This window comes from Gymnogyps californianus, chromosome 1, assembly GCF_018139145.2.
Source record: "Gymnogyps californianus isolate 813 chromosome 1, ASM1813914v2, whole genome shotgun sequence".
Classification (NCBI taxonomy): Eukaryota; Metazoa; Chordata; class Aves; order Accipitriformes; family Cathartidae; genus Gymnogyps; species Gymnogyps californianus.
This window is the reverse complement of record NC_059471.1, coordinates 117,229,068-117,244,905: the sequence shown is the minus strand read 5'-3', so window position 1 is coordinate 117,244,905 and position 15,838 is coordinate 117,229,068. Positions and strand designations below refer to the sequence as shown.

Genomic DNA, 15,838 nt, shown 5'->3' with positions numbered 1-15,838 from the left:
AAGGAGAGGTGAGGAGGACGGCAATGAAAAGACTTTGGCTGTTCGTTTTCAGTGCCAGTGAGTACTAATTTGGTTATGTCCTCACGGGTTTGGTAGAAGGAAACAGCACTACAAAGTCCGAGTACGCCATAGGACTTTGTGTGTTTCTTTTTTGTTTAGTAAAAGTTCCTTCATGTTTATGATCGGGCAGGTGTGTTTACCATCTCTGTGCTGAATGTCCAGACTCACAGGCATCTCCTGAAGCCGCGAGATGCTGTTAAGAACAGAAGAACGCTATTCTTCATGAGGCTGGAAAATATTTTTTAAAAACAGTTTTAATGGCTTCCATTAAATACAATGTTTATCTCTGAAGAAGGAACTTCCTCAGCTGGAAGTGGAAAAATCCTCGGGTTTTATTCTTTTATACATAAATCTGCATGTACTGTACATCTCTGTAGTCTAAATCCTACTGTTTATATGTACTCTGATACAACCTGTGATCTCTATATATTAGTCACGTCAAGGGGACGCACAACAATCCCTACTAACGCATATAAATCAGCCAGCTTGCCCTTGGCCTTCATCACAGACTTGCCCTTTCTCATCCTGCTTTGCAGAGCCTGCAGTCTCGGTTCCACTGCTTTTTAACCTGTCTTGTCTTCTCATACCAATGCTCCTACACCTTCTTCCAGGCTTCAAACAAAGCTACGCACATGGAAATCGCTTGGGTTTTTTACCAAAAATCCTGAAAACCTCACTTCAACAATAAGACCCACAAGAAGGCAATTCACAAACTTTAATGTAATTAGAAAAAGTGGATGTGCTCCACATGCAACAAATGTGACTTGGGTCATGATTTGATGATCATTATGTAAACTGTGTAACACCATTGGTATTCATTCTCCTTTTTCATTATTCTCACCTTTCATGCTATCCAAATTATAGATGGGAAACTTTTCAGAGCAGAAATATCTATGTTGGGTGAAGCTCTTCTTGCCTGTTTGGGCAGCACTGAAATGGTAATAATTCAGTGTTAAAATACCGGCCTGTGAAAAAATTTTGGAGAAGGTATAGTAGATTCCTGCACTGCGCCGGAGTGGAGAAACTGCAGAGCACATGGCGGTGCAGTGTTGGGATGCCAGAGCTGCCCTGACTGAGCTGCATCACGATCTCGGCACAGGCTGACTTCTCCTGCGCTACAGCTTTTCACTGCAGTTGTGTGAATAACTGGTACTGTGAACTTCTTGCTGAAGGAAAAGCCCCAAATGGTCATTCTGAATCAAACAAAATACTTACCTTTACTGCAAATTTCACATTTAAGAGGTTTCCCCTCTCTCACTTTGGAATTAAATTTCAGCTAAATTCTGAGGTAAAGTATTGAGGAATTAAAGGGCAGAGCACTTCCTTGTAAAAGTGAAGTAAAACATTTCCACTTTTCCTACTTTTCTCACTAGCCAAATCTACCAAGACAAATCAGCAATAATAATTTTGCTTGATCAGAATCTCAGTTTTTTCAGCAAACAAAATATTCCTCTAATTGTTTCCAGCTCTATTAATTGCCCTTCAGTCTTTTTTAATTAACATTTACTCAGTAAGGAATGTGAAAGTAGACACGTCACTTTGATTTTCTTCTTTTGTACAAGTACAAATGTTTAAGTTGAGCAGAGGGAGATAAAACCTTTCTCAATTTCTTAAAATGTTATACACATACTAATTGCTAACACACAAAAAAGTAATTCTAAGGCTTAAATCTAGGTGACGCCATCCCTCTAGTACTATATAGGCTATCGTCCTCTCTCCTTTTCTGAAGTTCTTTCAGAATTGGCCCTCCCCTCCCTTCAGCCGTACTTTGAATAGATTCTGTTTTCTCTCAGAAAAAAAACCCAACCCCTGAAGAATAAACTCCAATTTTTAGACATGCTGACTATGGCCAGCTGCCTGTTGGTGACTTTGTGAAGAAGGGAAATGTGGTGAGAAGGGGGAAGGAGGAAATTGGCGTGAGTAAATGGCGTCCCAGAATGAAACCATGCAGCTTCCCCGACAGTCAGTGGTGCTTTTCACCTAAATGCAGCAAAGCGTCTCTATCCAGTCGTGACAGGCAACGAGAAAGCTTTCATAGGTGTTTCTCATACAGAGGGCATGATGAAAACGACAGTCAGAAAGAGCCCCGGGGCTGTGCAAACATGGCCTTTGCACTGGGTGCTCCAGAGCAGGAAAAGACCTGGGAGTGGCTGCAATAAAACCATGTTAGAAATACTTTGCCCTGCTGGTCTCCTTCTCATAGCTGTCTGGCGCTGTAAATGAATTAATCCCCGAGAGAACAGAAACCACTACCGCCATGTTACAGAGGAAGAGACCAAAACGCACGCTTAACTAATTGACACTGCAAGACCACAGAACAACTCTGTTATGGGACAGGGAATGCAGAAAGACGGGAGCTTCGGCTAAAAGCAGATCCCCGTGCCAACTGTCCCATGTTACCCTGTGCAATTACCCTGAATTGCTACCAGCAGGTTCCTAGCGCAGTGACAACAAAACGTTTTGGGTCCCTATGCTGTTATGTTCTAAGGGACACTATTGTTCACTGCTGTTATAGTCAACGATCTAGTAGTGCTCAACTTGCCAATGGCTTACTCTTACTGACCTAATGCATGTGGCTGTGGTCTTTTCCTGTCTAAAAAAGCATGTATTCACAATCAGTTTGCAACTCAAGGTGGAATTTAGATGTCCTTTGCTCTCTCCCTCACACATTACACTTCCTTATGATCTAATCTGGACAGAGATATGGCAGAATGCAAACCCAAAGCTTGCTAGATGGCAACTTTTCAGTCAAATCCTCTCCAGGGAACACTGACTTAGCCTGGTTCTTTCAGAAGCAAACCTTCACCGCCACACACAGCATGCCCCTCTCAGGGAGAGCATATGTCTCTGCCCTCCTCCACTTTCCTCCTTACTGGACCATGTTCCTCTTTGCCATGGGAGTGCCTCTGAGCAGCTCTCCCTTTCTTGCCTCCCTGCACTCTCTTTAACTGGTTTCAGACTTAGATTTTTTCCAAATGATTCAGTTTGGTGTCATTAAAGAAAAAAACCAACACAACAAAACCCCAAACCACACAAACTGTAAGGAGAAAGTAGGTGGTTTTAAACATAGGTTCCCACAGGCACGAAGGTCATCTATGGCAGGGCAGAGGTAAGCCTCCAGCCCAATTCTGAGAATAACTAAGACCTGCTACTAGTTAATGCTCAGGTATGATGAATTAAGCATCAAGTCAAATGGAATACAGCATACAAGAAACACCTACCCTGCGCCCTGCATGCTTCACCAGGGCAGAGGGATTTCTGTTTTATTCAACTCCCAGCTATTCCTGTGCTCCACAGGCAGGAGCTACAGTTCTTGGAGAAAGGTGACTACTACCTTACTAATTTTTAAAAACGAATAGCTATTCTTCTCTTGTTTCTTTCAAGCTCTCTTTGCTTTTCTAGGTTTTTGTCCTTTCAGGGCATTACACGAACAGGTTTTGATTCCCTAGCACAAAATGTCACTTCTGTATGGACTTGGATTGAGGCAAGTTATTTGACAGTTTTTCTGATCCCTGAAATTTGACAATATCAATTTGTTCGTTTAGCCTGAATCCTTAAGACTGCTGATGCACTTGTATTATCTGTTTATCTGTCTCCCTCTGTACATTTAGAACTGTCAAAGGATGTCAGTCACACTGAAAGAGGGCTCAGAAAAAGAAAATACATCTTTATAAACTCCATGGCAATTTATGTCCAGGTAAAGAAGAGGGAAGCAAGGAAAGGAAAGCAGAGTTTAGTTCTTAGCCATTCTGTGCAGCAGCTTCCTATAGTCAGCCAGCCCCAGCATACATCACCTGTTGCTCAGTGGGTAATGTCATGGATGACAGAGGGGATGTGGGGTTATTGTGGCATGTAAGAAAGCCAAAGAGACAAAACGTGGAATCCAGATGTTATTAATTTTGCTGACTGCAGAATTTATTCTTTTCCTAGTTCTGGTGACTGCTCATGCCCTCACTGTGGAAGCACCTGCCAAGGAAATACGGGTGGCACGAGGGAACAACGTCACTCTCCGCTGTAATTTTAAAACAGAGGCTCCTGTTGCCTCAGGAGACGTTGTTGTCTGGAGGAAAATCAATAGTGTGGTAAATCAAGTTGCATAAAGACACATATGATAGGGCATCGAAGAGGGACGTGGGAGGAGAGGTGGAAGCAGGACTGTCGGTGGGAATGTGTGTTGGAAGAAAAAGATTCCTTCAAGACTTTCTTTAATCTCAGAACTATGCAAACAGAAACTCTGATTCTAGATGCAATTTATCCCAAATCTATTGCATGATACTAGGCAAGCCCCCACCCTTCTCTTTCCTCTCTCTTGGTCTTGCAACTCTGTATTGAGGATATATCACTGTATGTACTGTGAGTTTATATCTATTAAAATATGTGAAATACTCAGATACTTTATAAAAAGATATGTATATTTTTAAGTATATGTATTATACATATATATATTTATATATATACATATCTTTGATACTATATAAAAAGTTTTAAGTTGATGACAATAGTACATGGAGAGATTCTTGAGGTCTCCTACATTCATATGGAGTATTTGAAGGTAAAGAGACCTCTAAAGTTCTCTTTGACTTCTTGGGAATTAGTGAGAGGGGAAGCAGCCTTTGGAGATCTCCTTGCAGTAACTGCCAAGGGTTTCTTCTCTGAAGATCCTTGCTGGAAGAAAGCAAGGGAGTTTGTGTAATCATAGGGGAATTTGATTGACATATGGATCTCACACAAGTCTCACGGTGTCCTGTCATGGAGAGGAAAGGTGAATAAGCCCCAGCAAAAGACCTCAGTTGTCTCTGACTTTAGATAAGGTGGGGGAAGGGGATTCCAGACAGAAACCCAGACCCTTTTGAATTTCTATGTTTTTCTTGGCTTTTTGGCAAACTAGGGCAGTTTAAGGCCCTCTTTTCCAAGCTGCACTTCTCTTAAGAGGAGTGGGCTAATCCATCGAGTTAGGTTGTAGACTCACACAGAAGAAACTAAGATTGATCATTTTCCCTCCCTCTCTATCAGGATGATGCTGTCACTAGGTATTTTGATGGACTTGTACAGTATGGCAAGGGCTATGAAAACCGTATACAGTTTAGTGGTGATGTAAACAAAGGGGACGTCAGTATCACCATCAATGCAGTAACCATGGAAGACAATGGGACATATGCATGCAACGTTCGTCTAAGGAATGACCCCCCCAGGCAGACTGCAATCTTGGCTCTTTTCGTCCTTGGTAAGCATGATGGAGGCAACACCAGATCCATTAGACAAAACAATGTCCTTCCTCTAATATCCACATTGTTTTAGACAACAGATTTTCTAACAGAAAAAAAATTCCCCAGGAAGTCATCATCCACAATTCCATCTTTGGCCTTTTCCTACTACTATGGAAGTAGGTTGGAAGGCTTAGAGCACCCAGCTCCCTTAGATACCTGACTGTAGAACATAGTCTTTAGAGTTGTATAGTTCACTTTCCTAATAACCCTTACCTCATTACAGGGCATTCTTCATTCCCCTTGTGGCTTGTCATACTCCAGTTATCAAAGGATGAGTTACCCAGTACTATTAGACATATCCCAAAAAGCATCTTACAATTCCTTCTTGGCTGACCAGTGCCAAGGGAGAAACAAATTAGAGACAAGTTCACTCCAGTTCCTTTGAGAAGAAGGTGGTAGGTGCAAGACCAGCCTCTGTTTAGCAAGAATAAAAATGACAGGTGCAGGAGATGGGTTGAAACAAAAAACTACTTCCGATGAATAAAATTCCTTCCTTTTTTCTTCCTTCAGTTGCACCATCCAAGCCAGAATGCAAGATTTGGGGGACAGCAGAATATGGACACACAATCAATCTGACCTGCGTTTCTCATGAGGGCTCCCCAAAGCCCAGATATACCTGGCAAAGCTTCAATGTACAAAATGAGCCCCGTGTACTACAAACAACAGAAGGTATGGGAAATTTAAAGACATCAAGTCTTTGAGCTTTCTGTAGATCAGGGTTGGAAAGATTTTGAAATGCAAATACAAAAACACACTTAAGGCTTTTTCTAGGAAGTTCTCTGGCCAGGATTTTGAAAAGTTGTCCTTTTGATACAAGACACGCTTACAAGTAACTTAGCAGAGGGAAAAGGACTGTCACCTGAAGTGACAATGGTCAGTAAGATTTTCACTTTAGCTCTCACCTGGCAAGAAAGCTGGCTCACTCTGGAAGCAGCCAGAAAGAATTACTTCTCAATTGCTGGGCATAAGGGGGGCATAACATGAGGAGTAACATTGAGTTTTCTAACTGGTGTGTCTTTCTATCTGTTAAGGTTTAATCCCAGCCAGCAACAAAGCACCACACAGCCGCTTGCTCGCTCCTCCCTGCTCCCAGTGGGATGGGGAGGAGAATTGGGAAAAAAGTAAAACTCGTGGGTTGAGATAACAGTTTAATAACTAAAATAAAATAAAATAATAACAATAATAATAATAAAATAGAATAATAATAATAATAGTAATGAAAAGGAATATAACAAAACAAGAGAGAAATAAAACCCAAGAAAAGACAAGTGAGGTACAATGCAATTGCTCACCACCCACTGACATGCCTGAGCAGCGATCCGCCCCTCCTGGCCAACTCCCCCCAGTTTATATACTGAGCATGATGTTCTATGGTATGGAATATCCCTTTGGCTAGTTCAGGTCAGCTGTCCTGGCTCTGCTCCCTCCTAGCTCCTTGTATACCTGCTTGCTGGCAGAGCATGGGAAACTGTAAAATCCTTAACTTAGGGTAAGCGCTACTTAGCAACAACTAAAACATCAGTGTGTGTCCTGGTTTCAGCTGGGATAGAGTTAATTTTCTTCCTAGTAGCTGGTACAGTGCTGTGTTTTGGATTTAGTACGAGAATAATGTTGATAACACACTGATGTTTTTAGCTGTTGCTAAGTAGTGTTTATACCAAGTCAAGGATTTTTCAGCTTCTCATGCCCAGCCAGCAAGAAGGCTGGAGGGGCACAAGAAGCTGGAAAGGGGACACAGCCAGGACAGCTGACCCAGACTGGCCAAAGGAATATTCCATACCATATGACATCATGCCCAATATATAAACTGGGGGGAGTTGGCCGGGAAGGGCGGATCGCTGCTTGGGAACTAACTGGGCATCGGTCAGCGAGTGGTGAGCAATTGCATTGTGCATCACTTGTTTTGTATATTCTAATTCTTTTAGTATTATTGTTGTAATTTTATTATTATTATAATAATTATCATTATTTTCCTTCCTTTCTGTCCTGTTAAACTGTCTTTATCTCAGCCCACGAGGTTTTTTTTTTTTTTTATTTTATTCTCTCCCCCATCCCACTGGGTGGGGGGAGTGAGCGAGCGGCTGCGTGGTGCTTAGTTGCTGGCTGGGGTTAAACCACGACAGTGTGTTATCAACATTATTCTCACACTAAATCCAAAACACAGCACTGTACCAGCTACTAGGAAGAAAATTAACTCTATCCCAGCCGAAACCAGGACAATATCCCAGCTTGCTCAACAATGATCAGGTCGCTTTCTGGGGTGAAGGCAAACAAAAGTTGGCTCTGGAAGCTACTTTCCTTCCAGAGATGACTCCTCACCTAGAGGAAGGTGGTGTGAGAAACAGTTACACCATTCCTGCTTTGAGCATAAAAGAGGCTTCTGGTTCTTTAGGACTGTCACACACGCCCCCATATTTTATTTGCTTTCATTTTAAGTCAGAATCTGGAAAAAAAAGGAACTGAATTTCCACGACAGAACCGTTGGTAGAACTATTCAGACAGAAATGAGGATTTAATACTCTTTGAAGTATAGTAGAGACAGAGTACTCAGATTTATTCCTTTAAACAACTTTGTTTCTTCCTGGTATGTTCAGCTCCAGAAAGACTGAGTATCTGAACCTACCCTTCCTGGTTTAACTTATTGTAGCATCGCTATGGAGGTAAACTAAATATGATCAGACTCGACAGGATATTCAACACTCCCTAGCCGATTCTTGCATAAATTATGCAAAAGACGAAGTATCACCAGGGCCACAAACCTTATTCATCGGACTGGCCACTAAGTGGTGCCAACGGATCACGCACAGCCCTGAACACACCGGCACTTGTACTCTCACAGCAGCAGCTGCCCGCCTGCTTCTGCCGTCATCCTGTTCTTCCCTGGGACGTCTCTTCTGATCCATTTCCGCCTCATTTCTGTTTTCATCAGAGCACCGATGTCCAAGTAGTGTGCCGACTGTCCCCTTCTGCCCCGAGCTGGCTGGATGCCCTACTGTCGCTACGAGCGATTTCTTTCTGTGCTAAGTACCTGTGCCAAGCAAGTCCCAGGGCTGCAGCGTGTGCAGAATCCCCTTAGGAGCCACTCCGGAACTGATAGTACCTCACCCGCATTTTTCCCAATTTGAATCACCCGTCAATTACTTTTGATTTAATATAGGAGGATTTACAGTCTGGTTATTGACTGCAACTCTGAAAGCTATAAACATCACACTGAAAAAAAAAAAAAAGAGAAGTAAGCACGGACAGTATGTAGAGACTAAAAAAAAAAAAAAAAATCAAGCATGTAGTCTGTTATTTCATTTGGTTTGCATGCTCTTTTACTATCTGGCGCTAGGTGCCAGCAGAGACTAAACAGAATCCCAGTCCCACCAGTAGGCTGAAAAGAAGTGAGATCACAGGGAAAATAAAACAGGAAAGTCACTGGAAAGTATTCAGAGCCTTTTGCTTGTAGAGCAGGAATCTGGACCTTTATCAGGAGATCACAAGCAAAAAGCACGGACTACACATACAAATGTCAGCTGGAAATGTAACAAACAAAAACTGACTGCTTGAGCAGACAGAGCTAAGCTTTAGTATATGGTTCTGAGCTCTGTTAGGTGGATAGAAAACATTAGTTTCACAGCAATCCCATGTCACTGCATTTCTTTTCCTTCATTTATTTTCACAGCCTGCATGACCTCTCCAGACTAGAAAACTATTTCCCCCACTGCTAAACAATTCAGATCTGAAATCCTAAAAACCGGAGGATTGAAGAGCTTTTTGTTGTTTTACAAGTTAATTCATCAGACGGCCAGTTCTCAAAGCCCGATGCCGGTTTGGGCCATCTTACGTTGCTCAGCAAAATGCACTGCAAAAGAGCTTCCACTAAGCACACATACTTCTTTACCCTCCACCTACAATTTTCTTTCTAAAAGGAATGTTCAAATGCCACACGTTCCCTGTAATCAAAACAGCACACTTCCGTTTGTCCTCCCACAAATCACACTAAAACCTAGGGATTAGCATGGCAGCTCCTGAGCAAGATGGAGCAATCCATCAGCTTTAATAACCTCTCATCACTCCCACTACCCGGGGCTAGAATTGAAGGGCTGCTGTCCCCACTTCCTTCCCTAATTCTTTTCTTTTTTTGGACTGGGTTTCTGTTTTGCAACAGGGGAACAAATAACTCTGAAGAACATCTCGGCGGATACTTCTGGCTTTTACATCTGCACTTCAACAAACATTGTGGGAAAGAACTTTTGCAACATGACAGTCAGCGTTGTGCCACGTAAGAGACAGGGTTGCTTACTAGAAGAGTAGTACCAGAGAAAGTACCCTAGCTAAGTGGCAAAGGATTAATGGAGGCAATGCAGACAGAAGTATAAAATTCTGCTTTCTCTCAAAAAAATAGCACATTTTTTTCTACCTTTAAGACAGATTCTCTGCATTGGTTTACATGCTCATAGAGCATTCACTAACTCATAGGGTTAGTTCACAGATGACAAAAAAAAAAGTGTGGAGTAAGATAGGCCTGAGCCCCCAAAGTCTGAATCTAAACTTTATTGATAAAGTGCAGTTGTTCAGATCGAGGAGCTCCTCCCTATCACCATCTAACTGATTGCTCCTGCAGACTTATCAGGTATCCAGTACAGAATTAATTTCAGTTGCTGTAGACAAATAAATGTGGCTTCCACTCAGTCTGGATCTGGTAGTGAGATCTGACCTCTGGTGGTGGGATTTGAAGTCCAGTGATTGTGCTGATTGCATTCGATATAATTCTCACTGCAAAGGACTAATTCTTTTCTTCCTGTATAGCATCCATGAACATAGCTCTTTACGCTGGCATCATTGGTGGAGCTGTTGCTGCAATTATAGTTATTGGTGTTTTAGCCTATTGCTGCTGCTGTCGGGCGGACAAGGACAAGGACTATGAGATGACGTAAGTACCTTTCTCTAGAAAAGTGAATGGAATATATGAAGGGTTCACGTTCTCCCTCTGGCATCAACATATGGAGTGGAAAGCACCGGAGAAAAAAAGACATCAAGGAAAGTGTGCACTGCTTTCTCCTTTCAGTTTCTACCCTAGTGGCTCCCATCTCTTCTCACAGAATATGCCCAATATTACCAGACACCTTTGTGGTCTCTGGGGTAGAACCCAAACATTCAAACCTTGGAACTGAATTAGCAAGCCCAAGTCAGTCAAGCACACACAGCTACTCGGTAAGCAAAGCCCAGACTGTCTCATTTCTCTGAGTCCCTATAGCTGTTTCTGTGTTTGCTAGCCTAAATCACCATGAGGCTCTGTATTCAGAATTATTACTCCAAGACAGAAACCTTTTGTTTATTCTCATGATGGAAACAGACCATTGGAAGAAAAGTGGGATGAGAAAAGATACACCAGTCACCCTTTCTCTACATACATGCTATGGGGAAAAAAAAAAAAAAGTAGCTCTCACACCTCTTGCATCACTAGCATGTCTTAATTTATGGATTTCAGTTTGGTACACTTGCAGGTCAGCTTAGAGCAGTCTAAAACCATTCTAACACAAAATCTCTTCAGTAAAATTTCTAGCTGGTTTTCATTAACATCTCTACTCCTGAACAATGTTTTAGGGAGAGAGAAGATAGAAATGAACCCTCCAAGGAGATGCCTACAAGGAATCAGAGCGCAGAGGATGATGTTGAAGATGAATGAAGAAGCAGGAGGCCAATGCCATCTTCAGGATTTGCTGAGGCACAGACACCACTGTAGAAAAGAAATCAATCCCTCTTTCTTACTGCAAGAAGGTTTTTTGGAATAATAAAATGAAAGCTAATGGCTCTGCCTTCAAGTTCTGGGAGAGAATATCCTTGTCTCCCTGGAAAGAAGTGCCTAACATACAATGAGGTTATATCCTAATATATAACCTCACAGCAGAAACATGCATGTGAAGCACTGTTTCACCCAGTCATCCAAAAATAAGCAGTCTTCTAGACTTCCCACATTCTGAAAAAAGAAGCCAGTCAGGTCTATTTGAAGAACAGAGCTGCTGCTGTATCCCCAGATCTACAGAAGGTTTCAAGGTCACCAACCGCAAGTCATCGAGGAAGCGTGGTCTTGTTTATGGTGTTATGCAAATGTCACAGCTTACAGCATTGTCCAGTATAGAAATGATTTTATGCAGACTGAAGCAAGCTGATTTTTAAGGACATTTTATTAAATGTGTTCTTTGTATATATTATACATGCACATATAAATAAAAATATGGAAACAATTAACAGATGACCAATGACAGTCTCCTGTTTGGAACAACAACGCATACTAATGGAATGGATAAGGTAAAAAGTTAGATGGATTTGTAATTGGCAGCTGCTAAGATCTAGAAACAGTCTAGTCGCCTATATACTGTCAGATTCCTGAACTTATGAGTTCCAGCTCAGAGAGTTCCTAAATACTAATTTTCATTACATTATCCTTTCCTCCTGACTGTTGCATGGGCAAGTCAGAAATAGTCCATTGCTCCTGCTGCTGCTTCGGAAAAAATGACAGTGTGAGAGCATGTACATGGCAAGTACATCTTTAATAAAAAGAAGAAAAAAAGAAAGGGGGGAAGAGGAGGAAAAGTAGCTTTTTATTCAAAATTGTAACAATTTAATCAGAAGCGCTGTATGTGCAAAATGTGTGCAAATGTGGAGAGAACTCCCATCACTAGTATCTTATCTTTGGAAGAGAACGGACTGTCTGTCTGAAAGACTGTCAATATGGTATTAAAGTGAATTAAGAGCTGTTTGGTTTTGGGGGTTTTTTTTTCTTAAAAAAAAAAGCCACGTTCAATAAATAACTTGCACTACAATATTTATCCTTTCAAAGCTCTCTATTGCATCTTCGACTTCAGGAGCTTCAGAAACTTACTGCAATGCCTCCCACATACCCTTTACCCCCAAGTAGTTACTTTTAAATCTGTAACAAAAATCTAAAATATAACTTTGAAGAAGAACCAGTAATCCTCCTACACATGGGCAGCATTTTCTAGATTTTGAACTATGCAAATCAGCCTACCAGAATTGTTATTCTGGCTTGCTTTCTGGCTGCCTTTGGTTTACACGGTACTTCAAATATAATTATTCATTTGTACTAATAACAACTGCAAAGACCAACAACCAGAGTTCTTTACAAAGTACATACAAACCCAGATCTCTCTGGCAATGAACAACCTGAAATGCAACTCAGCAAGACATTCTGAGGACCTATTCCTGTGCTTAGAGTAGATGCATGACAAAACATTGCAAATATGGATGACTAAAAAAGAATTTTGCACACAGAAGCTGAAGGCAGATAAAAAACGAGGTGCATAGCTCAGAAACAGAGCTGGTATGTGTTTTATTCTCTTTTGTAACAAGCAAGTATAGCATGAATTATCTAATTAGCATTGTAACAAGTTTCTGCTGTGAAACAAAAGCTATTTCTTTTATAAATGCTACAGACATTAGTCAGCACTCCACATTCCCTTACAAACACCTATACCCTGGGGCTGAAGAGGGCTTCTGCTGAGGGATAATAGTGTGGACTCTCATCAAGGATCTTAACTGGAAAGACCAGCAAAAGGACTTGACAATTATCAGAAGTATTTATGGCTAGAAACTGGCTCTGGCCTCTAAACCATTTTAACACTGCGTTACCTATCCCATACTCTTCACTCTTAGGATATGTGAAGCTTAATTGCTGCTTGTTAGCTGAAGTCTTGAAGTAACATTTGCACATCGGTCATTCTAACTGTAAAGAAAAATGCAGATTAACAAATCTGCATTAAGTTATCTGAATAAACCAGCCACAAAATACAGAAGAGATTAAATAATGATCCACAAAACCATTAATTCAATTCTCTGTAAGCAGGGTCTATAAGAACTAGCAAGCAAAAAGCGAGAGTCAAATCTGACAATCATTAAAGCAGAACTACTTACGTTCTGCAACGCTAAGCTCAGTTCTACACTGGGAAATAAACTAAGCAACAGCACATAGAGAGACAGCTGAGATATTTCAGCGCTGTTTACAATTTTTCTCTTTTTTTTTTTTTAATAAGACTAACATTTTGGAAGTTGTGTATTTATCAGAATGCTACATGTGTTTTTCCTCAACCAATTTGTTAAAATCAGTCAGCCAGAAATACACATATTCAAATTCCTATCTTACTCCAAGGTTTTCCTATGACTGAACTCATTACTTGTGTGTCTTGTATGTCTTTTGAAGCAGGAATAACTCCAAGAGCCTATAGTATACCCACAAGTTTAAACAAAATTAAAGAAGCACTAACATATTTGGGGGAAAGATGGGGAAAGCTAGCAATACTTACTTAATTCCAAAGAATTAATGTATGTATACCCAACTTCAATACCCACTTCCTTCAAAAGGCAGGAAGTTGGCAGAAAATGAATGACCAGGCAGAAAAGTAAATTCCTGCTTTACCCTTTACACAGCCTACAGTAAATTACTGTTTAGTTATGTTCAACTTTCACTTGGAAGAATATGCATATATAAGCTTTATCGGTGCATGAACAGGAAGAACCAGAACACAAGGACTTAAGCCCTCACCAAACCATTTTCCCATCTGCAGGACTGCTGAGATCTGTTACCCCAAGTGGAACAACCACCACAGTAAGATTTTGATACATCATTACCTACCAAGATTTGTTTTGGCAAGCATACCAAGAAGATATTTAAAAATTACCTGTTTTTCCTTCTGACCCTACCTCAGCAACCTGCAACAGGCCATTTACTCTATAGTGAAGCATATGAAGGAAGCAAAGAAGTCCACCTCATCAGTCTAGCAACCCAATGAAAAGTAGGCAAGACAGAAATCTTGCATGTAATTTGAAAAATTGGCTCACCCTGCACTGCTCAAAGCAATTACATTAACCAGGACTATACCACATTTCCCTCTTGTGTTTAAAGGGGAAGAATGTCTCCCCAGTACACTGCTCTTTCACTTCCCACCTTTAATTGTTTCCATTCACATGAACATTTTTACTTGCTTATAACATTCTGAAGGCAATATACTATACGGCTTACCGGGGGAAAAAAATGTTATCTGCTCCTACTATCAGTCACTAAGCTTTTAAGATTTATTCCTGTCTAGGCACTTTTCATCCAAGGAACTCAAAGGTCTACTGAATGTTGCAAGCAAATCACTATCATTTATGAGTGACAGAGTGATGGGACAAAAGTTAAATAACCTGACTGGAGACACAGATCACCACAATGCAGGAGAAGCGTGGAGATAAGGAGTCAGGATTCCCAGTCCTCTGATACACCCTGCAAGGCAAGTATTCTCACCAACACTCTTGTTCCTATTTCACCTTCCAAATTCCGTTTTTTTTGTTCCCTTAGTTTTGGGCTTTCTTCTTCGCAAAGTTGCTCTCCTGCCAGTCCTGACGGTACTGTTGCAAAGGGTTCTTCCTTACTAGGTGCAGGACTTTGCTGCATTTCATAAGGTTCCTACAGCCCACTCCTCCAGCCTGTTTAGGTCCCTCTGTATAACAGTCCTGCCCTCAAGCATATCAGCTGGTCTCCCCAGTTTGGTGTTTTCTGCACGCAAGAGTGCGCTCCATCACCTTCAGATCACTGCTGAAGACACTAAACAAGCCATAGTATAGAACTCTCCAGTACCCCACTTGTTACTGGCCTCCACAGAGAGTATGACCAGATTTTTACCCATCTGGTTGTCCACCCATCTAGACTGTAACATCCAAACTTGGATACAAGCATACTGTCAGAGACTGTACTGAAAGCCTTGCTAAAGTCACTTCTGACCATTACTGTTCTTCCGTTATTCACAAACCTATCATGGAAAGCAACCAGGCTGGTCAGGCATGATTTAGCCTTGGCAAATCCATGCTGTTTCCAGTCGCCCTCTTCTCCTTCATGTACCCAAAAACGTATTCCAAGAGGACTCACTCCATGATTTTTCCAAGGAGTCCAGTGGAGCTGAGCAGCCTATGGTTTCCTAGATCATTCTTTTGACAGACGGGTGCAATATTTGCCTTCCATTGCTGTGGACTTTGTGTTCTCTGTGACCTTTCAAAGGTGAGAGAACAGCCTTGCAAAGGTATCAAGCAGCTTTCTCAGCATCCTCAGATGCAGCCCATCTGGCTCTATGGACTTGTATGGGTCTAGAACTCCCAGCTGATCCCTGACTCGCTCTTCATCCACTGCTGGTGTTCTCCTCCCTGAACCCTTCCAGAGTATAGAGATCTGAGAGACCCTATTAGAAAAGACTGAAACAAAGAAAGTACTGAGCACTTCAGCCTTATCTGTGTTACTCCAGCCACGTTACTAAATCACTCACACCATTCAGCAACAGGAACATTTTTTCCTTGGTCAGTCTTTTACTGCTAACAAAGTCATAAAAGCTCTTCTTGTTGACCTTTATCCCTTGCAAGCATCAACTCCAGGTGAGCTTTGGCTTTCCAAACACCACCCCTACAGGCCTGGCCAGTGTTTGTGGATTCTTCCTTTGTAGCCCACACCTGCTTCTATCTCCCTTATACTGCATTAG

General features: G+C 41.5%; 1 protein-coding gene across 1 annotated transcript; it reads left to right on the top strand.

Moving 5' to 3' along the window:
* Positions 1–14: 14 nt before the first annotated feature.
* GPA33 (glycoprotein A33) lies at positions 15–11,001 on the top strand. The gene is made up of 7 exons (XM_050915158.1): positions 15–57; positions 3,991–4,142; positions 5,074–5,284; positions 5,838–5,996; positions 9,481–9,594; positions 10,122–10,245; positions 10,920–11,001. The coding sequence occupies exons 1-7, from the start codon at positions 24–26 to the stop codon at positions 10,999–11,001; spliced, it is 876 nt and encodes a 291-aa protein (XP_050771115.1). The 5' UTR covers positions 15–23.
* The last annotated feature ends 4,837 nt before the right edge of the window (positions 11,002–15,838 follow it).

Excerpts from the sequence above, each read along its gene's own strand:
- GPA33 (XM_050915158.1), top strand. The coding sequence starts at position 24 with ATGAAAAGACTTTGGCTGTTCGTTTTCAGTGCCA. Across the intron at positions 4,143-5,073 it reads GGAGGAAAATCAATAGTGTG|GATGATGCTGTCACTAGGTA; the intron begins GTAAATCAAGTT and ends CCTCTCTATCAG. Across the intron at positions 9,595-10,121 it reads GACAGTCAGCGTTGTGCCAC|CATCCATGAACATAGCTCTT; the intron begins GTAAGAGACAGG and ends CTTCCTGTATAG.